The sequence below is a fragment of the Branchiostoma belcheri genome, unplaced genomic scaffold (assembly GCF_001625305.1).
Source record: "Branchiostoma belcheri isolate BF01 breed outbred unplaced genomic scaffold, Haploidv18h27 scaffold3, whole genome shotgun sequence".
NCBI classification, from domain to species: Eukaryota; Metazoa; Chordata; class Leptocardii; order Amphioxiformes; family Branchiostomatidae; genus Branchiostoma; species Branchiostoma belcheri.
In genome coordinates, this window is record NW_017803909.1 from 1,165,518 (window position 1) to 1,187,983 (window position 22,466).

A 22,466-nucleotide genomic window follows, 5' to 3' on the forward strand; every position below is an offset into this window, starting at 1 on the left:
GGATAGTTCTGCTTATCCTGAGTGACTCTTCGTAGTGGCTTATTGCTTTTGTGGCATCACCGTGCATTTCGCAGGATAGGCCCAGTTCGTAGAGAATTTTCGAACGTTCGACATCGTCGCTATCCGTCTCTTGTAGTGCCGCATCCCAAAGACGAATAGATTCGACTGGCAAGAGAAGATTTCTTGCTATTCTGCCCCTACACTGATTGGAGATATCAAGTATATTTGACTCCAATACCATTTTGCGGTGGACGTCCAAACTATCTAAGACAACATCCGGTATACACGGATTTAAGGGGATAGCCCTGCAGTAGTATCGAAACAAGACTTTGGTGTCTTGAATGTGGAATACGGACTTCAGTGTTGTATCAGACACCGCCGCACCCGCTGCTGATTGATACGTCGTTTCGGAGAGAGGGGACAGGCTGTCTTTTTGTCCTCCGTTGGCAATGTATGTCCTCAGCCGAAGTTCTGCCGAGATACTAGTCAGTACTGTCAGGTGGCTGGCGTTTTCTTCATGGATGCGTCGCGTCTTGCGCAGTTCATCTATGATACTCCACGTGCTAGCATGCGTGGTCTGACAACACAGGGCGAGGATATCCACAGCAATGCCTGGATAACGGTACATGTCCTTCTTGACATTTATCAGTTGACCAGTCGGTTCACCGGCAGTGAAGACTTGGTCCTTGTTGTCCCATAAGACTTGTAAAGCAGACAGACGGGACCGACTACGGGAGCGGAGATCACCTGTGATGATTTCACTGAGCTTGACCATGTACTCATTCCCTAGAGACTCTGTCCCCGTCAAAAAAACAAAACGTCTGAGGATGTCTGACAGGTGGTATCCCTCTGCCAGGGCAATCTCTATCTGCTGGAATTTCGCCATCTTAGAAGGGGTCTGGATGAGGCTGACGGAAGGTTTGGTCTTAGTCTTGTCTCTTCCAAAGGGTGTCTTGCAAGCCCACGGCATGAAACCGTCGAAGGCAAACCCACGAGGCGTGACGGAGTCGTAGAACCAGTCTTTCCCTGGGTCTTCAGACTGGAAGTCATTTAGTGACGGGATGGCCATGGCTGGGAGGATGGTTTCTCCGAGGTTGATGACTTTTTAAGTTCAGGTAGTGTGTGAGGTTGAGGAAGTATTGCCTTGTAATGTCCTTGTCCTTTCCTTCCTCAATCAGAATGGCGAACTCCAGATCGGAGTAGGGCGTGACCAGTTCTGTTGCTTGTGAGCCTAGTCCTATGAAAGCGTACTTACACGGAGGGACACCGAGTGTGTCAATACACTCGTCAACAAGGTCTTTGATAAAGACCTGTCTGTCCTTGGCGATGGTTTTGAACAACTCTTTGACCGCCTCGGCTCGCTCAATCTCGACTGGTATCATAGCTGGGTCATCTTCGTCATATTGGTACGGATTGTGTTGCTGATCGATGGCTTCTAGTTGTGACTCTGCCCGGGAGCGCATGTTCTCTAATATCTTCTTATGGTGTATGACCGTATCATACGAACTCGGTTCCACTTGTACATTTGCTGTGAACTGAAGAAACGACTGCTCCGTCTCCCGTAGGCATTCCGTCAATTTTTGTTCTTTTCCGCCCGCTGACCTGGCCATGGCTGCATTGTACAGAGCTGCTGCCTGTGTGAACTTTCTGCCTTCTTTTGTTGTTTTGCCTCGCTGGACGTAGACATCTCCAAGTCTGCGCAGACACTCGGCTTCCTTCCAACAGTCGGGTTTGTTGCGATCTGCATGCACAAGACAAGTAGAATAAGTTGGATTTCAGGCAGATCGCGATGTCTGGCATTAGATTAAAACATATGGCTTATTACCGTGGCTATAAAAGTAGGACTGAATAAATGTTGAAAAGGAAAGGAAACTGTAAAAACACAAACCGTGAATCAGTTTTAGTGCGGACGTGAATTGCCGTTCTGCCAAGTCTAGCTTTCCTACTGCCAGTGCGCGGTCTCCTGTAGTCAGGTGCTGTCTGTAAGCCCTACAGTCAGTGGGGAAGATGGGGTATTAAGACTTTTCAACAAATTTCTTGGCAACACTTTAGGAGCGAGCCTGATAAACAGCTGCCCACTTCAAGAACTTTTGGTATTTATAGTGTTCTTGCGAGCAGAGTTCATATCTGTTTGTCCCCGGATACATGTTCATTAGTATAGGGTATCTTTTGAGGGACCTGTGCCATTCCATTGCATTATGACAGGAACATTCAGTCGACAGAGAAAAAGAAAATCTGCAACACGTTACCAAGGAAATACTGTGCAAGATCAAGATATACCATGGGAATTGAGGGATTCTTTACTAACCTGTAGTCTGGAGTTGCATGTTTGGTCGTCTGGCTTGCGATGTACTCTCTAGACGACCTGATATAAGGTACAATTGTTTACACAAACTAAACAACTGATCCCTGCCAAAGTCTAGATATCCAAATGTTTACTTTGCTTAATGCTTGAATAAGGTAGGTTTATCTTCAAGCTAACCAATGTTACAATGGCAATATCCATGTAATAAAAACTAAATCACATGCACATGATTTGTAACATAATGCCAAAGCCATAAAGTATAGTTTTATGGCGTTGAAATCAATGCTACCGGACTGTAGCCATTTTCTAAGCATACGGTGCACACTTAGATATGGAATACAGTGAATAATCAACAATTTATGCTACAAATAGATGTTAGTATCTGTTTAAAACACCCTCTGAAATGACCCTTTTACTTACAGGAACTGGTGACCCGAGACACCTGGCATGGTCTTTCCTGACGTTATTGGGAAGTGCCGAAATAAGTGCTGTTGTAGTTGTCTTTTCTCCCTTAGTCTTAGATCCTTCAATAAGAATTAACAGGTGGTCATTTGTCGTCCCCCTCCCGCCCTTAAAGTATATAAATGCGACAATATTATCAATTGGTAAGTCGACAAAATGTGAAACTAATGTAAGATGACACGTCACTAAGATAATATATTTCTACGAATCGAACTGGCTGTTTCTTTGAAGATACAACCAAGCCACCATAGCATCTGTTATCATCTGTCATTTGGCCCTTTACTTACACACATTAAACCAAAAAGACCTACATATACGAAAACGTACCTGTTTTCTGATATTTTCCGTTTCCTGTCTGATTTTCGCTGTGTGCAATAAGCGGTGGACGAGAGCGACTTTTCCCTGAGACTCGCCACACCGTGCCAGCGCAGTGTTGTACAGGGCAGAGGCTTTGGTCATGTATGCCGTGTCTCTGGTTTCTGTTCCTCTTTCCAGGTAAACGTCGCCGAGACTTTTTATCGCCTCTGATTCTAAAAGATTGTCCCCGTTCACAATACCTTCAACCAGAAACTTCGTATATTGTGTCAATATGAGATCTTTCTTACAGCTGTCCGTCAACATTGAATCCAGTGGCTGTAACTTCTCTGCTACCTTGGCAAGCGAAGGTATTTCTTTGTCCTTAGCAAGTGGTTCATAACTAACGGAGGCTGTCCGAACGGTTACCTTTCCTAACCGTAGTTTCTCCGCATACAGGTAACGATTTTCGAGACTTTCTCCCACGTTCGCGTCCTCACACCGGAGTAGCGCAGTCCTATACAACACCATAGCCCTGTCGAACATCTCTGGGTTATTGTCGAGTTGTCCCCTTTCCACGTTTACATCGCCCAAACTTTTGAGCACTTCCACTTCCATCAGCCTGTCCATGTCTGCCATGGCGTCCAACAGAGCCCGGAGGTAGTCAGGTTCGGTGCGCACCAGACCGAATCTTTCGCTTTTCTCGTCCACCTGGCGAAGTTTTTCACAGATCCTCAACATTTTGGACTCTTGATTACCAGGGTGGTGACTTTACAACATTGCCTGATCATCCACGCCGTTACACGTCGAGAGATTTCTATAACAAACGCATTGCGGAGCCCAGTCTGTGCACCTGCTCCCGTAACCCTAACCCGCACCTGCCTGTATAGCGGTACTTAAAATTACTTCCGTCATCCAACCCAATGACCCGAATACTCCCATCGTCCTTTGCACTTAGGGACATACATGTACTCTTGTTTCACAGATCCATTGTTCGACTTCTTTCTCTCAGCCAGCCAGCTGAAATCCTCTCACGGTTGGCTCGACTCGAAAAAACTCAATACATTGCCCTTGGTCATATATAATCATGGGCGGATTAAGTTTGCCGTCACGAATAAAAGAAGTTCTTAAAAAGGTAAATCGGTATCTCTAGATTATTTCTAATTTAAATAAGAAATAGACTTTTTTTCCACAGATGGTGAAAACTGGTGGATCATCGATTTAATGCCCGACTGGTGGTCTCAGTGCAGTTTGTTGAAAACTACAACTGAAACATACTGAATATTAACCATATAAGTAAGAAACAGTCGGCTATTTCTTGGTTATAAATTAAAGCGCGGTGACTACTTCAGGCCTGGACAACTTTACTTGCTAAACTTCGGACGGTTTGCAAACTGAATTCCTGCACAAGTCAAAGGCGCAAACTGAAAATGGCACAACATAACGTTACATATAATGTCACGTCTACATGTATTTCGTCTTGTAAAAAAAGAGGGGACTGTCAATGTCAGGTATGACCTTGGCCAAGCAGTTTGTATAATCTCTTCATCATCGTTACTTGTTTTTGGGACTCTTTAAGTAAAACGTTGGTATGAGACTATTATTTTGATACAGCGGTGTGAGACATTTTGCTAAAAGCCAAAGGTCAACGACCGAGCGGGGTTGGACTATGCCCTATATTATGCTACAATCTATGCAATACATGTGTGACTAGCCGCGGCGACTGTTGCAGGGCTTCTCTTGCTTGCAGTCTTTTACATTAGCCCTAACATTAGGTGAGGCTGTTAGGAATCTAGGGACGTGCAAACTTCGGTCTCAAAGTGTTGCGGCACGGTAAAACGCATGTTTGTTCATTTGGCCCAATGCACCGCTCCGCGACTGTTGTTAGGGCTACTGTAAAAGACTGCAAGCAAGAGAAGCCCTGCAACAGTCGCCGCGGCTAATGTGTGACTTGCTTATATGCAACGCTAACTTCTGTTTTCTACATTTAACGAGCCTGTAACAGAATGGCCAGCGGTGACATTAGTGTGGAGGTGAGGGGGAAAGTGGCAATAGTGTCCATGGACCGGGGAGAGAACAGACTCAACCTCAAATTTCTGGCCGATCTGAATGCAGCACTTGACAAGGTGCTCAGGTAAGAACTTTTCCGGTCATTACAGGCTCTACAAGAATGTGGCTTCTCATGTGCGCTTTAATTGTCAGCTAACAATGTTAAGTTGCAGCGGACCAGTCACCTGGCACCAATTTTGTTTGTTTTGGAGCTAGTTAATGTTAATTCATGACTGAAAGAAATGGACCAAGACTTGTTTCTCCCAGTAACCCAGATGTCCAAGCCGTGGTCACCACAGGAGTGGGGAAGTTCTACTCCAACGGGATAGACCTGGACTGGCTGTTACCACAGGGACTTGACGTTCAGCGTCAGTTTCTGGATAAATTCGGAGAAACGAAGATGAGGATCCTCACATTTCCCATTCCTACAATCGCTGCCATCAATGGTAGGACATCTCACAGTGTAACATACATAATATTATACAAAATTTATATATCTCTAGTTACACATACACACAAACACACACACACACACACACACACACCTTCTCTCTCTCAGCTGTTGATTTACTTTTAATTGTTTTTGTGTTACGTTGTGAGTGTGATTTGCCATTCAATTTTCCCCATAATTTTGTGTGGTATGGTTGTATAAATAGACTGAAGCATATTTTCCAATCAGTTCTGCTAAATCTCTATTCTGACCATTTGTACATGCCTTTCGTACAGGACACTGTATTGCAGGTGGTTGCCTGTTAGCTATATGCCATGACTACAGAGTGATGCGGTCCAAGCGAGGCTGGCTCTCCATGCCTGAAATACACATCAAGCTGCGCTTTGACCCTGCCATGGTGGCTTTGCTCAAGTAACTGCATAGTATCCTTCACTTTTCTTTCATTTCAACTTTCTACTTGAAAATATTGGTTTATTCAGCTAACATTCCCAAAGCAATTCTTATGTCCTAATGTATATGTGGCAAACTTCTTAAACAATTAGATATGTTACATACCATACCATAGATTTGGTATACTTGTGAAAAACACTCTGTAACGTTGTAGCAAAGATATTTTGAAACTTTTAGTCAACTTTTAGTCATCTTGATGACTTAACAATTCTTTAGCATTTAACCGTTTCAATCCAATAATATTTATCAGCAAAGCTTACTCTCCAAGCAAAGGTTTGGCTTTTTTATCTGGATTTCTTTTTTTTTCACTGGCGAAAGATGCCAGTGCAAAACAGAAAGCCTGATAAAAAAGCCTAAAACATGCCAAAAATAAGCCAAAACCCAAACCTCTGCTTGGATGGTAAGCTCACCCTGATTTGTTGACCCCGAAGGCCCTGTTTGTAGTACAACTGTATATATATATCAAATTCTAACTGACCCAACAGGAGAAGACTGCCTGACGGTGATGTTCAGAGAGACCTCCTGTTGTTTGGAAGGAGGTTCCCAGGTGAGGAGTGTGCCAGGAGGGGAGTGGTGGATGCCGTGTGTGAGGTGGAGGAACTTGTGGACCAAGCTGTCAGGTACAGTCTGTAGAACATGTCAAGTCTCATCCCAAGGTCAAGTATAATTTGACCTTTGAGAAGACACCTTTGTGTCAGTCTTTTTGTGTCAGTCAGTTGACAGCATGTGGTAGACTCTTGTACACCTTTTGATACTTTATAGTCTTTGCATAATCTTCAAGCTGATATACGGAGATACATCAACAATGGGTCTCTCTTTAGAATTGCATGTATAACTGTGACCTGAATATTCATCGAAGAACATACTGTGTTGATCACATTTGACAAAAAAGACATTGTCAAAAACTATGTTTCATGTATAAGATGAGGATTACGTAGAGAACTCTTTTGGTCTGCCTTTCCATGATATCACATTGATTTTTAGAGGAACATCTGATAGACCTTTTCTTCATTTCATCATAATATTACTCTTGCAGGATGGCCAATAAGTGTGTAGGAAAGGATGGCTTTGACCGGCCCATGATGAAGGCCATGAAGGAAGATGTGTACAAGGAGGTGATGGAGGTGTATGAGAAGGAAACCAAGTCTGGACGGGACCTCGTCAGGGATAGGAGGCCACAGGCAAAGCTATGATGGGACACCCCACAGCAATATACTACCTTTCCTTTTTAGAACCAAGATCAAGTTGATGTACACTGAAGATGTAAATATAATTTAGAACTACAATAGTTACAATTCCATTGTTGTTTTGAAAAAGAACATGTAACTTATCAACAGGATTATATTTAGAATGGGCAGTTAAGGATAAAGTTAGGAGTCAACATGCAGCATTGAAGGAGTCAACAAGCTTGAATGATGCCATATGTATACAGTAATGTCTTGAGAGTATATTCAAATTCTGTCTAATACATGTGTTGATGTTTATAATACAAAAACACATTGCATCATTATTTTTACTATGAGTATTTCAATTTCAAAACATAGAAATACTTTTTATTGTACAAGTTGATGCCGAACAGTATTTTGAACCCTGAGTAGTTATATGTTAAAATGACATCCTACTTTCAGTTGAACATGTACTGAAAAAGTTTAAATCTATGACCATTAAGTTTTTCATTGATCATGCACCATGAAGCTGTTAAATGTTAGTGTTATGCACTAAAATGTATATTTCTCATCATAATTAAATTATTGATTATCTAGCATTCTCTTCAGCCTTTTTTCTTTGTACTTGTAGTGCCTCTTGCAATTTCTTCTTCTTCTCCTGAGCCTTTTCTCTGTTTTTCCTTCTGTTTTCTTGTCTCTGCAATGATAAAAGGATTATTACTGTAACTGCCTTCAAGTACCGATAGTAACCATGGACAGACTTGGACTTGTCAAAAGACTTGTCAGCAACCAGTACAATTACGTACACACAATACATACATACATACATACATACATACTTGTACATGTATTTTGATGTATGCCACATTCAAACAGTTTAATCTTTAGGAATAAAACTTGAAGTATTACTTTCTTTGTAAGTCAATTTTCATATACTGCAAAAATATCTACTGACCTCTTGTGCAAGACATCTGTCCATCAGGGCATTCTGCTCATTGCACTTTCCCAAGAATCTTCCAAATGGGTTCTGTGCAAGAAATGGTTCAATGATAAGAGAGCTTTTTTCTACACATGGCATCCTATTCTTATCTCAGGCATTCAACATATAAAGACTGATTTTTTCATGATTATAAAAACTTTTAATAAGTCAGCATGACTCAGCATGCATAAATATATACATTTATCTCACTAAAACAGCCACCATTCTAATGCTGATGATAGCTGACTGATTTCTGTAAAATGCCAGCTTACTTCTATGTGACACTTCTGCAGGGCTTGGATAAGCTGGTTGCACTCTTCAGTGTGCAGATGGGTGGAAAGGTCACCGTGCATGTTGTCACTGCTGAAATTACAAGTTATTTGATCTTCATTTAATAGCATTTGCAAATTGTCACAATGTTACTTTTAATGGAGATAGCATAGCACAGAATGGCCCAGAATGTCCAGCAAAATATAGTCATTTTAATAGCAGTGATTTTTACAGAAGGGGGGGGGGGGCACAACTGAGGTAAAGTCATTAAAGCAAGATAAGTTAGGAGAGAAATATAAACTGAAACAGAACACTGACTTGATATTATTATCAAAGAGTCCTGAGACTCCTGACAATATCTTGTTTGGTTCAAAGAGCTGCGTTTCCAAGGGGGCTCAAAACTACATTGTCCTCCCTAAGAGATCATGAGAATATAACCTCCTTGCATTTACCAACGTCGTTAAAATCACTTCTCTGACCAACAATAATGTACACAAACCTACTAACCAACACACATACACAAATTTTGTCACAACCTGAACGACAGCAGGTGAGGAGACAACAACCCCGTTTAAATTTTTCGTGGCCTCAACAACTTCAAACTCGAGTAAGGTCGTTCCAAAACGCGTATTATACGAATTCCCTTTGGCTACACATTCCTGGTCCAAATTACCTGCTAGTAAGATATGTCTGAAGACATAAATCAAGGTATAAAACACTCACAAAGGTCACTCACACGCTCAGGTCGATCAGTTACCTAACTTCCGGATTCAGGAGCATCATGGGAAAGATTACAGAAATCCTGATCGCTGATTGGTCGACGATATTGACCTCTCGTAACCTTTGTGAGCGCCAAACACAAACCGCCATTTTGTTTCGACTAGTCTGAGCCGACAGAATATCTCAGGACTCAAATATTCGCACGTACAAGCGCCGTGTCTTCGATTAGAAGCCACATAATGGATGATAATATATTGAGGAAACTGCTGGGTAGATTTAAGTTTCCAGATCTGCGGCAGGCTCTCGAAGAGTGGAATTGTGTGGCACTGGATGAAGAGTTGTTTGTGGGAGGGGGGCAGAAGAAAGCTGTGGTAGATCGACTAGTCAGAGCTTGTCAGCTTCAGGTGAGTTCAACTTCATCATGAGTCTCATTTTATTTGACCCTTGATTTAATCACATTTATAATAGTTGACGTCTGTTCACGATGTATTATCAAGAGTTTTGATATTTTTCTAGGGAGAAGAGATAGGACTGGAAGAGCTTGGAACACTGGACCTTGTGTGTAAGTTTTATAAAAAAAATATTTTTTTGTACACACTAGTCTACATACAAATATTTTTTGTCTGCTAGTACATGTATTTTATCCTCATTGTATTGGGGTGTCTTTCCTTTGTGTTGATGTATTGGAATTGTTATCTTCCCCAGATAACAAGATGTATTCCAGGAGTAGAATATGGAGTGCATACCATTTCACTGGTTACAAAAGTAAGTGGATTTCAATTTCAAACAAAATGTACAGTATGTCTAAATTCTAGTTCTGTATTTTGTCAGGAAGCCCACTGTTTCAATTGTTATGCTGTTTTTTATCAGCATTATGTATGTCTTTGTGTCAAGAAAAACAAGCTTTTTACTATTTGTACAATGTTTTTGAAGTGGAACCTTTCAGTACTGTACAATATGTTGAATGAGACGTTTGTTTGTATTTTCCTTGCAGAAAAACTGGATGACTGTACTGTTTCTGCTGAGGTATTTCAAAGGGCGCTTGGGAAGCAGTTGTTCTTCTACTTTAGACATGTGAGTAATAAATAGGAAAGAGTTTTGTTGTGTTGCACTTAAGGGGGCACACCCCAGTTTATTTGGGGCCTCTATTCGAAGCTGCACACCCTCAAATCTAGCGACCGTCTCTGGCGTGGAATAATTCGGAAGGAGAATAACTGTATATGGGACGAAAGGATATCTCTTCAGCTACAAGTCAAGCTGAGTTTGGTTTCTTCAACCTTTTTAAGTTTGGTAAAATCAACGGAAAAAACATTATTTTCACTCCAAAATTAATGCCCAAAATTGCGAATTTTCGCGTAGGATAATCCCACAAAAAAAAATTTTCCGGCAGAAATGACTGATGCTGGCAGAAAGACCCAAGCCTTGACTATACCCGAGTAAATTATAAAGAAAATTCTAGTACTGTAATTTTCTAAACAGTCCACGGCGCGAGGGGTTGCAAATCCACCCCTACGAAGCCGCAGAGCGAAAACTAGGTCAAACGGGCGGATTACACTTGGCGCGCAAGGATACCCGGAAGTAAGGTTCGGAGCCAAAAGAAATTTTCACCCCAAAATCACCATTTCTTACACTCTTCAGCCATGTTAATGTTTAATGATACTTCGTGGCAGTTAATAAGAAATGTCACCTCAAACTTGGACCCTCAAAACCCTTTCGTCACTTTTTTACAACGGACTATCGCGGACCCCGGTCGCGGAAGAACTGGGGTGTGCACCGTTAAATGCCTAAATCTTAAAGACCAGGGCTCGAAATACTGGGTGCATATGTGCCTTAATACAGGTGAAATTTCTGATGTCTGCCTGCACCTACTCAGCACTGGTCCATGTACTGGGGTTATATACTAGTAGGTACATGTACATGTATTTTGAACCCTGAAAGTGTAAACTGACATGTTGAAAATTTAACATAGCTTTTTATGACAAAAATACATGTACCACATTCCATGGAAATGTTAAGCAAAATGTGGTGGGTTTCTACTAGTATATGGTTAATCCTTCCCTCTATTCCCAGGTCCTGTGTGTGAGACAGTATAAGGATGCACTGTGGGTGTGGCTGATGGTACAGGATAAGAGCAGTACTGTGTGGACTCCCAGTAACATTGTACACATGGTGTACTACCCTGCCTCTCCATACATCTTCACTTCAACCATGAAAGCTGAGTATAAGGAATACATCCTACAGGTAATACATTGGCAGGCTAAAAACATGCTGCAGAAACCAAAGTATTATACAGTGAAGACCTATATTTCTTTGTTAGCAATCCAGCAGCCCTTTCACATTTGCTTGGAACCACTTGACAATTATTATGTATACAATTTCATCATTTGCATCATCTGTGACATTCATTTCAAACTGTAATAACGTCTTTATGTTGCTTCTCTGATAAAATTATGCTTGCATTTCCAGGCTTTACTGCTGACCATAGGATACAGTAAGGCCCAGTTTATGGACCTGTCAGGGAGGGATGTTGAATCCGTGGCAGAGTTGGCAAAACGCAGACACAACCAACAACATGTCAGTCCTGAGTCTCAGAGGAGCAGAAAGAGGAGGAAGCAAGGTAAGGTGTTTTATTCCATATTAGTACATTAGTAAATACTTCCAGAAATGGCATTTGCAATTTTATTTATCTATTTATGCCACACCAATTTGATCCGTTGGTTCTTGGATATCTAAAGAAAAAACATGAAGTGACAGGACAAAAAATACAAATTAAAAACAGACCTAGGCATCCTGTAAAAAAATTAAGTGGGCGAATCTGAGAACCAATTACAATTTTACATGTACATGTAGTTAGATTGGTGTTGCCTAAGTATTTGACTTAGTAATTTATGAGCTATTGAAGTTATCAATCTCAATTGTAATATCATCATCCACTGTATTCTGCATCTGTATAGTAGTATATATACAATTTTACTGCCAAATTGTAACAGAATTTTTTTGTTTTGTTATTTTTGGTTGGCTATTCAACAGACACAGCCAGGACAGCCCTACTAGCCACTGGCTATTACGAAAGGGCTTGACCTGCTGACAATACATGAACAAACCATTACAGTAACAATATGATATGTGTAGCTTAACAGCCTATAACATTATTCTAACGTAAATAAAAACTTTAATAACTAGAAATTGATTTTAGCCAAGTATTTATACACTGTATTAAGATATAATATGTAATATACATTGTAATGAAACTAGTCCTATCTAACAGGTAGTGTTAAGTTTACTGACAGCTTAAAAACCACTGGATATTTCTGATAAATTCCACACAGCAGTTTGTAACATTTTTGCTTTTGTTGATATACACATAATAAGAGTCATTGATTTACAAGAAAAGGTGTCTTTCCAAAAACATTTAAATATCTTCTAGAGCAAGTGTGGGAGCCTTGGTGTGTACATGTACAAATGGCACCCAGGCTACAGGACTCCTACTCAGGGCTAACCATTGCAGTTTGTTAGTAGTTCTTCAAAGCAACAATCTATCAATCCATCTAATCAATCATCTAATTGCCATTAGGCAGCAGGGATGTGTATGTATGCTGCTGCTGACTGCTGGGGTCCCTCAGGGGTTCATAGTGGTTAGGGCTGTCAGCACCAGGGGCAGCTGCTGTCTGTGATTGGTTATCAACTGACTCATCCTCATTCTCATATATGACAACCTGCGGACCAGCTTCAGCATCTTTAGCAGCTGCTGTCACACAGCTGTTCACATATTTGTGGGACTGTGGACCTTCTCCAGAACACAGGGAGGGAGATGGAACCTCATAACCATCGTTAAAGCTGTCAAGACTCTGCCTGTTGCCTGCACCTCTGTGTGGACTTTCTGACTGATTGACCTCACCTATGGTGTTGTACTCTACTGTATCAGGGTCCTCATCTGTTGGGAGGTTATAGATATGCTGGCTGTCTTCTGTATCAGGATGTGGTGTTTCAGATTGACTGTTTATGCCTGCATTTGTTGTAAATCCATGCTGCCTTATCTGGTCATGGCGACTGGATGTGCCTGTGGGGTTTGTGTTACTAAGATCCCTTTGCCTCCTCTTAAACAGGTACAGTATTGTAAAGGTACTAGTACAGATAAGGAGGAGTCCAAAAATAACTCCCAAAGCAGCAAGCAAGGGCACAGACAGGACAATGCCACCACCAGTAGGGCCAGGGTTGCTCTCTGTCATTGTGGACTGAAAACCAAAAGGAGAGTCAGAACTGACTGTAGACGGGCCTGGGTTAGAGTCAGCAGTGGGAGTGTTGCTCTTTGTCAGTGCCTTTGATGTTGACTTTGCTAAAGGATCAAATGGAGGAGAAGAACTGACTGTAGACCAGCCATGGTTAGAGTCAGCAGTGGGGGTGTTGCTCTGTGTTGGGGACAATGTTGGTGCCTTAGTTGTTGACTTAACTGACTGATGGAAAGGAGAAGAGCTGATGAATGAAGACAAGCTTAGAGTAAGAGTAGAGTCAACAATGTGTTTTGTGCTGGAAGTGGAGTAGACTGGTGTCATGTCTTCACAGATCAGGTCTTCAGGATTTACATCCTGTAAATATTGGCCTATCAAGTTTGCAGGTCCAGCACATCTGATCTGGTTTTCGAATGGTTTAGACCCGTTCATCCTCTGCCTAAAGGGAGCCATCATACAATCACACTGCCAGGGGTTGTTGTCAATGCGTACATTTGAAATGGAAGCCAGTATGTCATATGCCATGGGGGGTAATGTCTCTAATTGGTTATTGTTTAATGAAAGCTCTGACAGCACTGAAATATTCAAGTTTGATAAGGCCTCTACAGGGAAAGTGTTGATGTTAGTATGATAAAGACTCAGTATTTGAAGCTGAAGCAGATTCTCTAATGTGTTGGCTGTGATGGTGCCAATTTTGTTGTACCCAAGATTTAGATCACGTAGCTGTGTTGTGTCACTGAAGGTGCCTGCCTCAATATTGTGGATGTCATTCCCATTAAGGTAAAGCTTCTCTAAGTTGCCAAGTCCCACAAATATGTCATCTGGCAGACTAGTTAACTTGTTACTGGAAAGTCGCAAGTCTTTTAGATTAGCTAGTCCAGCAAATATGTCATTTGGCAGGCTAGTTAACTTGTTATCGGAGAGCCACAATAGTCTCAGGATACCAAGTCCAGCAAATATGTCAGTTGGCAGATTAGTTAACTTGTTACTGGTAAGCTGCAAGTCTTTCAGATTAGCTAGTCCAGCAAATATGTCAGTTGGCAGATTAGTTAACTGGTTATGTTGAAGCCACACCTCCCTCAAGTTACCAAGTCCAGCAAATATGCCAGCTGGTAGACTTGTTAACTGGTTATTGTGAAGGGTTAAGTACCATAGGTTACTAAGTCCAGCAAACATGTCAGTTGTTAGATTGGTCAAATGGTTATCACCAAGGTTCAGGTGAGTTAGGCTGGTTAAGTTGTGGAATGTTTTGTTATGGATCATGGAGATCTGATTGGCTTGAAGTTCTAATGTTGTTAAGCTCCTATACCTTGAGAAATCAGACTGACTTAAGGCTGTGATGGCATTGCCTTCCAAGTCAAGTTTTGTGATGGTTGTAGGCAGGTCCTGAGGAACACTGCTGAGGCCGCTGTTGCTGCAGTCACACTTTGATGAACAGCTGCTGCTGCAGGCTGCGGTCGGGCCAGTTTTCCTCATCACGATGATCAGTAGAAGAACCAGCATCCTCCTTCCTTTGCTGGACATACTGAAGTGTTGCCTGTACAACATATAGAGATGAGATACATTAGCATCAAAGTTCATCTGTGGCAGGAATCCCGGATTCAACACATTTGGGAAAATTCAATGTTCCAATAGGATCAGTATGTGGTCATTTTCACTTTCCTAAACAGGGCTCGAAATTCATTACTGGGAATAGGTGCACTGGTGCACCCAACCTAAAAAATTAGGTGCACAAAAGTTTTTTGGGTGCACCATTTAAAACAAAACAAAACCAAACCAAAACAGATCTTACTGCTCCTCTTATGAGCTTGAATCTGAAATGGTAGCTAACTTCAAAATCTTATTACAAAACAATGACATGTACAAAACAAGTACAACAACAAAGATTTTTATTATTTTCCTGACAATTAGATGCCAAGAATATCCTGTATACTATCATACATTTCATACATACAAAAATACCTACAAAAATATTTGGTTTCACCAGTGCACCCACAGAAAAAAATTGGGTGCACTAAGGTGCACTTGCACCCTGTATTTCGAGCCCTGCTAAACCACAGAACCAGCTTGTCACTGGCCCAATAAATTTTAATACTGTCCACATATTTTGTCTGTGTTTTTATCAAGAAATATCAGACACACTTGTACTTCATTTACATCTCACACCTATCCTCATAACAATTGTCATACAGATCCATCTTCCCAAGTTATAGGGGTACAGTATTTTAAAAGAGTCAATTCTGTAAAGAATTCAATTTTTAAGATATATTCACAGATCAAAGAGTGATCGTGACACAGTAAACAATGCCTCTACCCCTGAGCCTGAGGCGTCGCCAAAAAAGGTAATGCTTAACTCAGGACGAACAACATGAAAAACAGAGTTGGAGAGGAAAGTCTGTATCTGAAAGTCTGAGTCCACCAATACAAATTTTCCTTCCAGCTCTCCGTACGGTTTTCATTTTGACCCCTTGTTAGATTTTTATGTAAAAATGTACAACAAGAAATGAACTTGTGAAACACTGGCACATACAGAGATCCTGCTCCAGTCCTATACAGAGATCCTGCTCCAGTCCCTGAAGAAACGACTTGGCCCAAGACAAAGAAATGATGTCTGCAAAAATAAAACAAAGGTGTTTTAAGGCCTTCTGCAGTTCAAAGTACTGTATGCTAAACCATTCATGGTTTTTTATAAGACACCTGAGAACACAGCAGTAATCTTTCCAACAAGTTTACATCTTAATCTTATCATGGTTCCAAAACACATCCTGATCAAGTATGGCACATAGAAGAAGTTGATAGTCTCACCTCAATATGGAAGGAAGTTGTCTTAAGTCTGCAAAGTCCTTACGTCCCAGTGTTAACTGTGTATTTTAGTGTGTCCTTGTGGTTGAACTACTATACCTGATAATTATAGGCGTTGGGTGTGGAGGATACTGCCTTTTGTATTACATGCCTACAGGTGACATCTATAACCTGTGGTATTAATTATATGTGCCAGCCATGTGAACATAATGAGTTGTTTGTGTCTATCAGGGCTCAACATACTTTTTCTACACTGCTATTCAGTTAAGAAATTGTAATTCAGAATACTGATTGTAATATTTTTTAGCCTACAAAAGTTCACTAGTCTATATTTTTCTTGCAATGATATTATTCTCAATTTTTTCCTGAGTGATAATTGCAGGTTTCATCTGGGTATTTTGAGTCCATTACCGTAAACCATCACTTTATGGAGACTGTGTTAAATGGCCATAGGATTATGCTTACTGCATTATGAACCTTTTCTGTTAGGGGGCATTTTTACACTGTCTCTAGAAAAAAAAGGATGGTTTTATAATTATTTTGAGGTTTATTGGCAAATGCAATGTGGTGAATCACAAATATTTTGTATTTCTTATCATAGTCACATAGTTTGATTCCAGTTGCACTATTTCCTTTTTTTGAGCAACACAGAGGAAACATTTACAACTGATCATTTACTTGTACATGTTGACCACAATACCTTGGTAGAGTTGACAAAAAGTTCACTATTTTGTACTGCATCCTTCAGAATCCAGATGAGGAGTCTGAGAATGAAGATGTCATACAGGAGGATGCTGAAGACAGACAGTGGAGGGAAGACTACACAAGGGAGACATTTGGGGATGAGCCACAGCCCACACTGGAGAATGTAGTGTACAAGGTAGGCCATCCTGTATCTTGAAGTCTGCAGTAACCTTATCTATGGGCTCATCCTTGCACCATTGTATCATTTGTAATGGCAAATACATGTACCAAAGAACACATCATATGACCCTTATTTATACTCCGAATATCTAAGTCAGTTTCGGCATTACAGTTTAAAGTAAGCACCCTTACAACATGTTTTGTCTGATGAAGTTACTATCACTTACCAATACCAGTCCCTTGACCGGGGGTGGTCGTGGAGTTCTCTGTTTTGATCAGACCATCCATCCCATTAATTCTCATTGTCTTCCTAGTTGCATGCAAGCTTCAAACATGGAGGGGTAGCACCGAGCATGGACGACCAGCCTTTCCAGATGACTGTCAAATTCTCAGGTAAGAACTGCTGTTTCTGATTTTAGTCAGTACAGCACAATACAACAAGTACTTACTATCAAATCAGGTCTTAATTAGGAGTACCAAACAGCTCATGTTTTTCCCATCAGCCCAGGTTCATGATCAGACATGGGGGGAGAGTGCTCACACATTTTGAGATTCAAATCATGGGATTGAGAGTGGTTGTAGATGGTCCTTTGGATGTTTTTATATTCTCACCCAAGCTTTTTGTCAATTTTATCCATATTGATTGGTTTACAAAATCTTATGTCACACGTCACAAAGTTTTTGCAATTGACAGAAAAACAGGTGCTATCTAGAGTCTGATAGCATACATTTGGGTGAATTTCTAGCATCCCTTCTGCTGAAAAAACACCTCTTTACCATTCATATTTTGTTGACAATACAGGCAGGAATGTGTTAGAAGGTATGAAGGCCATGGGTCCAGCTGGGATAGCTGAACCACCGCTTCCTTCATATCTGGAGTCAATTCCAAATATTGGCAAGAATTTCATCCTTCTGGCAGAGAAGAGGAAACCAGGTGATGGTGATGGAAAGGAATGATATTACCAGGACACTAGCATTTGTAGATTAATTAGTTCATTGATATTAAAGAACTATATAAAAGTATGAACCTCAATAATCTGACAAGAAATGTGGCAATTTTACTTTCCTTAGTTTGATACCATTTTTTAACATTCCTCAATAATGGAAGCATTTACCACAAAAGGCTTTGATACCATTTTTCAGCATTACATAGTATGTATGTTTTGTTTTGATGTTTCCATTGTATATATAAGTTGTTTGTTATACTGTAATTCATCGTAAGATTATACATGTACTTGGAAAAAAAGATCTTGATTAAAATGATTAGAGTCTTTTACAGTTTCAAATGTGATTTATAACAAAAGGTAATGTTTAGGTGTTGCTGATCAAGAGCAGTTTTGTAAATAAGAACAAGAACTTTGTGACAAAATCCTCTGCACTTGGCATCTGGAGGAGAAGCGTAGGTTGAACTTTTAACAATAAACATGTTGTTTGTACACTAACAACAAAGACTGCTACTTTAAGTAGGTACAGTACAGACAGTGTTGGTTTTGTGACTTTTGTTATGATGTATGATTTTATTGTTCAAGGACAGATATCATTGGTCCCCACAGCCTGGAACAGCCAGTAGGTGCTGTCTCTGAAGATGAGGAGGGTGTAGAGGTTTTCTCCTCCATGGTGGAAGCCATGCTCCCTCCTGGCCCAGGAGACAGGACTGTCCGCAAACCCGTGGACGGTCAGGGCTGCCCAGGGGGACGGGCACTGGTTATCTCTCATGTCAGATCTGTTTGTGAAATAAAGCATGACAGACATGTGTCTGTTATCATGATACAAGTCATGGTCATACACATTAATATATGTGCTTATTGTTTGCAAAGTTCTTCTCCATTTGATTGTGTCAATCAATCAATATACAACACTACTGTACTGACAACTACTAAGATCTACACTACAATAAGCTAATACATGTATGTTAAATATACATTGTACTAGTACATAGTATATGTACTAGTATAAGATTGTGAACGAACTGTGTACTAATATACATTTGTACATGGGAGGCCTGGTCGCAAAATATATTGGTGAATCCTGTCTTTTCAATGTTTGTATCATGAAAGAGGCAGTATCACAGGAATTCTGATACACACAAAACCTGTGGTCTTAAATGGCATATACTACTAAGAAGTGATTAGATGCACAATCATTAATGTTGGCATCTGCTCCTGTACCTGACTGCCTCCAGAACTGCCCACACCCTCCCTGGTGCTATGAACCCTGTCATGGAACGTCTCACAGCAGTTGCTGTCAGTTTGTTAGGTTTAGGACAGCTGTATCTGGAAATGTAGTGCTCCGGTGCTTCATTGCTGCAGATAATAAGGAACATGATTAATCCTACATACACCACAATTACTAGCCTCCTTCGCAGTCTTGTTGGGCGTGGGCGTAATTTTTTCTCTGAGCGACGCGAGTAATATGCCGCCGCGAGAGACGATTTGCTGCCGAGGGACTTTTGCCACGGAGAGAAGGTTTCCGCGCTCCAACAAGACTGCTTCCAATCGGCGACTAGAAAGGACCTCGGATTAAGCCAGCCTTTCATAGAGGCTATTAACATGTTCGTGCAGGTCCAATTCACATGTTCGCGCAGGTCCAATTCACATGTTCGCGCAGGTCCAATTCACATGTTCGCGCAAGGGTAATTCACAGATACGCATGGAGCGCTCGCCTTTTGTCAACGGTTGGTTTTATTAGCTTGCGTTATAATGGAAGGTTCCAACAGGGAAAGGTTGAACATTGGTAATGTTACAACAAAGGCATTGCTGTGCATATTTAAGCATCCCATGCAAACAAACCAAGACAAACTTTGCAGTACTATTTTTGCTGGTGAAATGTGCCATTCTTTTTATTACACAACTTGCTGCGGAGCGGTGCGTTACCCTCCTATGACCAGTGAGATCAACCCGCCACCAAACAACATGGCGGCACTTTGTTTATCTGTCCACGTCCCCCAGCAATATCGCTTAGCTTGCGGGTTCCTGTGGTAGTGATCTGTTTAAAGTTGTTTTTCGTAGCAGCAATGACTACGGGATTTTGTCGAGTGGATAGGGCTCGGTTTTCGGGAATGGTTGGCGTTCTACCGACGGGTTGATCGGCGACCGCTAGAAAGTTGCAAGTTTCGGCTCGTTGAGGAATGGGGCGTGAACACCTCCCTGCACTGGTGGCGTTTATTGCGGGAAGTTCACACATCCATGCCAATCGCTCCTAAGTGTTTTTTGATAGCCCTTTCTAGTCGCCGATTGGAAGCAGTCTTGTTGGAGCGCGGAAACCTTCTCTCCGTGGCAAAAGTCCCTCGGCAGCAAATCGTCTCTCGCGGTGGCATATTACTCGCGTCGCTCAGAGAAAAAATTACGCCCACGCCCAACAAGACTGCGAAGGAGGCTAACAATTACCAGGTAGCAAGGCTGAAAAATTGAAACAATCCTTAACTAGAGACATGTCTAGCTGGTTGCTAACCTTAGCCCCACCACTGACAAAAACTTCTACATTGCTTTGGTACTGAAGCAACATTGCTTGTAAAACTGGTTTCATAACTTCAAGTACAACTCATCTTTAACCTTTACATTCATGTTCATATGACCTAGGGAGAAAGTTAAGTAAATACGTGTAGTTAATTTTTTTCAATTCTTATACAGTACATGTACTTACCAATTGATCCCACAGGATACAGCTCCCAGCCATTCGTACCACTCCCTAGCAGTACACCACTCCCCGTCATCACTCTCCTCCAGCTCTGAACTGTTTACTACAGGAAGCAGTAGCTCTGTGTGCTTGTTGGTCTGTTGAACCTGGCTTCGTCTGTCACACCTGTAGCTGTCTTCAAAGTGGGACAGTACGGGGCCTGCCGATTGTCTGGTACCTAGTACACAAATATAGTGTTCATTGATGCAAAGCAAAAAGTTGTCTCCTTTTAAGACTACATGTATTAAGATATTGTAAAATAAATGTCATTGGCATGAAAGTAGATGGAGTACCTCTAGGTTTCCATGAAAGCAGAAAGTCTGCTTTTAGTTCTGTCCTTTGAAACCCTTTTTTCACTCGCTCGTAATTCTTCTTCCCAGGTACAAAGATATCTTGGGTAAGGTCAACCTCCACAACTGTAATAGGTAAAAAGTTTAGTTAATGTATTTTTAAAAAATCATGCTATGGATCTAAATTTTTTATTTTACATGTATGTCATCTTAAGTAATGTCAAGTAAAGAAGAGTCAAAACAGGATAATGTTGAGAGTCCTTTCCACTTACCAAACTTTCTCTTGACCTTCCTATTAAACTGTGATGGCTGTCCCACAAGCCCCAGTTCCTCATATGTGTCCTTGTGTACAGACAGGATCAACTTACCTGTAAGAATAACATTACACAGGACTCTTCTATTTAGACTGTATTGCTGAGATATGGAATAAGACAGTACAGCATGAACATGTACTGGTAAACAGTAGAACTGTAAAGGAACAAATCATAGTTACCAAGAGGAAGTTACCTGTGGGTAGTACTGCATAGACATTGTGCTTATCGATGTGTGTGTTGTGGGACAGCATATACAGGGAACCTGTGAACATATGTTAACAAGGAGGAACTTAGTTGTACAAACTACGGTAGATACAAGTATTCAAGCCTGGTTATGCTGGTATAGTTTCCAATGCTATATTTTGGTTCTTACTCCAAATCTAATTTATTAGCTTCCTTGTTGAAACTTATGTAAAACAACTCAAAGGGTACAAACCTTTCTTCACGAAATTTTCAATAAAATCTTTGTTGATCAACTCTGTAAGTGGAAGATCCTTGATGATGTAGAAATCATCAGACATGTCAAACACTGCCTGGGCGCTAGGTGGCAGCTCTGCACAGCCAGGAATGAACAGCTCCATCTTCATGTGAAAAACATGACACAAGCAACAAAACAAAGTATGAACTTCCTGTGCCACTATGTGTTACTGGTTTGTTAGTTTCGCATCCCATATGTGCAGAGAACATCTTACATGTTGTGATTTATTGTTGAACTATCTATGGCAGCAAGATAGGGGTGTAAGCTTATGTTTCTGTTGTCACAATTTCTAAACAACTGTCTATAGCTATAGCTACATTAAGTGTGTAATGCTAAGGGATATATGTTAACGATAACAGCACCCCACGTAATGACGAGAGAAAGTTTTTATTTTAGCCTCACCTTATGATTGAAGTAATGCTCCTCCACATTCTTCCGATGTCTGGATTTCTCGTCATCAAAGCTTGACTTTTCAATCACCAGCTTACTGCGGGGTGGACTAAGATCTACCTTCAGTGTCAGGGACATTGGGTATCGTTTAAAGAAAAAAGCCCAACTTTTGATGATAAACTACTAAACCCAACCAGCCTGGCCTGAGTTATAAAGGTACAAGGTACCAACCAACTCACGCTCGCTCGTGCACTGAAATTGACCTTTGACACTGGTAT

The 22,466-nt window shown here is 41.1% G+C and overlaps 6 protein-coding genes across 7 annotated transcripts; 2 read left to right on the forward strand and 4 right to left on the reverse strand.

Annotated features, from left to right (window-relative positions):
* Positions 1-941: 941 nt before the first annotated feature.
* On the reverse strand, positions 942-3,846 carry LOC109473978. Its single transcript, XM_019774170.1, has 5 exons — positions 3,095-3,846; positions 2,726-2,829; positions 2,309-2,365; positions 1,889-1,989; positions 942-1,741 (listed from the first exon to the last, which is right to left on the reverse strand). Exons 1-5 carry the CDS (start codon positions 3,800-3,802, stop codon positions 1,047-1,049), a joined length of 1,665 nt encoding a protein of 554 aa, XP_019629729.1. The 5' UTR covers positions 3,803-3,846; the 3' UTR covers positions 942-1,046.
* Positions 3,847-5,012: 1,166 nt separating this feature from the next.
* On the forward strand, positions 5,013-7,542 carry LOC109473841 (enoyl-CoA delta isomerase 1, peroxisomal-like). The gene is made up of 5 exons (XM_019773947.1): positions 5,013-5,195; positions 5,378-5,556; positions 5,837-5,972; positions 6,497-6,631; positions 7,048-7,542. Exons 1-5 carry the CDS (start codon positions 5,068-5,070, stop codon positions 7,202-7,204), a joined length of 735 nt encoding a protein of 244 aa, XP_019629506.1. The 5' UTR covers positions 5,013-5,067; the 3' UTR covers positions 7,205-7,542.
* On the reverse strand, positions 7,285-9,230 carry LOC109473842 (COX assembly mitochondrial protein 2 homolog). Of its 2 annotated transcripts, XR_002140452.1 has the most exons (4): positions 9,163-9,230; positions 8,429-8,519; positions 8,133-8,204; positions 7,285-7,874 (listed from the first exon to the last, which is right to left on the reverse strand). XR_002140452.1 is itself a non-coding variant. In XM_019773948.1 (3 exons), exons 1-3 carry the CDS (start codon positions 8,507-8,509, stop codon positions 7,767-7,769), a joined length of 261 nt encoding a protein of 86 aa, XP_019629507.1. In that variant the 5' UTR covers positions 8,510-8,519; the 3' UTR covers positions 7,285-7,766. The 2 variants fall into 2 exon arrangements, 1 of the variants encoding a protein (XP_019629507.1); XM_019773948.1 differs by lacking the exon at positions 9,163-9,230.
* A 37-nt stretch (positions 9,231-9,267) lies between these two features.
* Positions 9,268-18,046, forward strand: LOC109473840 (centromere protein N-A-like). Its single transcript, XM_019773946.1, has 9 exons — positions 9,268-9,550; positions 9,663-9,708; positions 9,852-9,911; positions 10,141-10,220; positions 11,217-11,387; positions 11,613-11,763; positions 16,933-17,057; positions 17,356-17,434; positions 17,844-18,046. Exons 1-9 carry the CDS (start codon positions 9,386-9,388, stop codon positions 17,996-17,998), a joined length of 1,032 nt encoding a protein of 343 aa, XP_019629505.1. The 5' UTR covers positions 9,268-9,385; the 3' UTR covers positions 17,999-18,046.
* LOC109473839 (leucine-rich repeat-containing protein 15-like) lies at positions 12,701-16,019 on the reverse strand. Its single transcript, XM_019773945.1, has 2 exons — positions 15,906-16,019; positions 12,701-14,912 (listed from the first exon to the last, which is right to left on the reverse strand). Exon 2 carries the CDS (start codon positions 14,897-14,899, stop codon positions 12,707-12,709), a length of 2,193 nt encoding a protein of 730 aa, XP_019629504.1. The 5' UTR covers positions 14,900-14,912; positions 15,906-16,019; the 3' UTR covers positions 12,701-12,706.
* A 498-nt stretch (positions 18,047-18,544) lies between the features above and the next one.
* LOC109473843 (ribonuclease P protein subunit p40-like) lies at positions 18,545-22,380 on the reverse strand. Its single transcript, XM_019773950.1, has 8 exons — positions 22,201-22,380; positions 21,757-21,901; positions 21,514-21,582; positions 21,279-21,374; positions 21,010-21,132; positions 20,684-20,894; positions 19,210-19,344; positions 18,545-18,764 (listed from the first exon to the last, which is right to left on the reverse strand). Exons 1-8 carry the CDS (start codon positions 22,324-22,326, stop codon positions 18,566-18,568), a joined length of 1,104 nt encoding a protein of 367 aa, XP_019629509.1. The 5' UTR covers positions 22,327-22,380; the 3' UTR covers positions 18,545-18,565.
* Positions 22,381-22,466: the final 86 nt, after the last annotated feature.

Excerpts from the sequence above, each read along its gene's own strand:
- LOC109473841 (XM_019773947.1), top strand. The coding sequence starts at position 5,068 with ATGGCCAGCGGTGACATTAGTGTGGAGGTGAGGGGGAAAGTGGCAATA. Across the intron at positions 5,973-6,496 it reads GCCATGGTGGCTTTGCTCAA|GAGAAGACTGCCTGACGGTG; the intron begins GTAACTGCATAG and ends CTGACCCAACAG. Across the intron at positions 6,632-7,047 it reads CTTGTGGACCAAGCTGTCAG|GATGGCCAATAAGTGTGTAG; the intron begins GTACAGTCTGTA and ends TTACTCTTGCAG.
- LOC109473842 (XM_019773948.1), bottom strand. The coding sequence starts at position 8,509 with ATGCACGGTGACCTTTCCACCCATCTGCACACTGAAGAGTGCAACCAG. Across the intron at positions 8,205-8,428 it reads TGCAGAAGTGTCACATAGAA|AACCCATTTGGAAGATTCTT; the intron begins GTAAGCTGGCAT and ends TTTCTTGCACAG. Across the intron at positions 7,875-8,132 it reads ACAGATGTCTTGCACAAGAG|AGACAAGAAAACAGAAGGAA; the intron begins GTCAGTAGATAT and ends TTATCATTGCAG.
- LOC109473843 (XM_019773950.1), bottom strand. The coding sequence starts at position 22,326 with ATGTCCCTGACACTGAAGGTAGATCTTAGTCCACCCCGCAGTAAGCTG. Across the intron at positions 21,583-21,756 it reads TGAAAATTTCGTGAAGAAAG|GTTCCCTGTATATGCTGTCC; the intron begins GTTTGTACCCTT and ends ATATGTTCACAG. Across the intron at positions 19,345-20,683 it reads GTATCCTGTGGGATCAATTG|CAATGAAGCACCGGAGCACT; the intron begins GTAAGTACATGT and ends TATTATCTGCAG.
- LOC109473978 (XM_019774170.1), bottom strand. The coding sequence starts at position 3,802 with ATGTTGAGGATCTGTGAAAAACTTCGCCAGGTGGACGAGAAAAGCGAA. Across the intron at positions 1,990-2,308 it reads CATGCAACTCCAGACTACAG|GGCTTACAGACAGCACCTGA; the intron begins GTTAGTAAAGAA and ends CACTGACTGTAG. Across the intron at positions 1,742-1,888 it reads CGCACTAAAACTGATTCACG|ATCGCAACAAACCCGACTGT; the intron begins GTTTGTGTTTTT and ends TTGTGCATGCAG.
- LOC109473839 (XM_019773945.1), bottom strand. The coding sequence starts at position 14,899 with ATGTCCAGCAAAGGAAGGAGGATGCTGGTTCTTCTACTGATCATCGTG.
- LOC109473840 (XM_019773946.1), top strand. The coding sequence starts at position 9,386 with ATGGATGATAATATATTGAGGAAACTGCTGGGTAGATTTAAGTTTCCA. Across the intron at positions 9,709-9,851 it reads TGGAACACTGGACCTTGTGT|ATAACAAGATGTATTCCAGG; the intron begins GTAAGTTTTATA and ends TATCTTCCCCAG. Across the intron at positions 11,388-11,612 it reads ATAAGGAATACATCCTACAG|GCTTTACTGCTGACCATAGG; the intron begins GTAATACATTGG and ends TTGCATTTCCAG.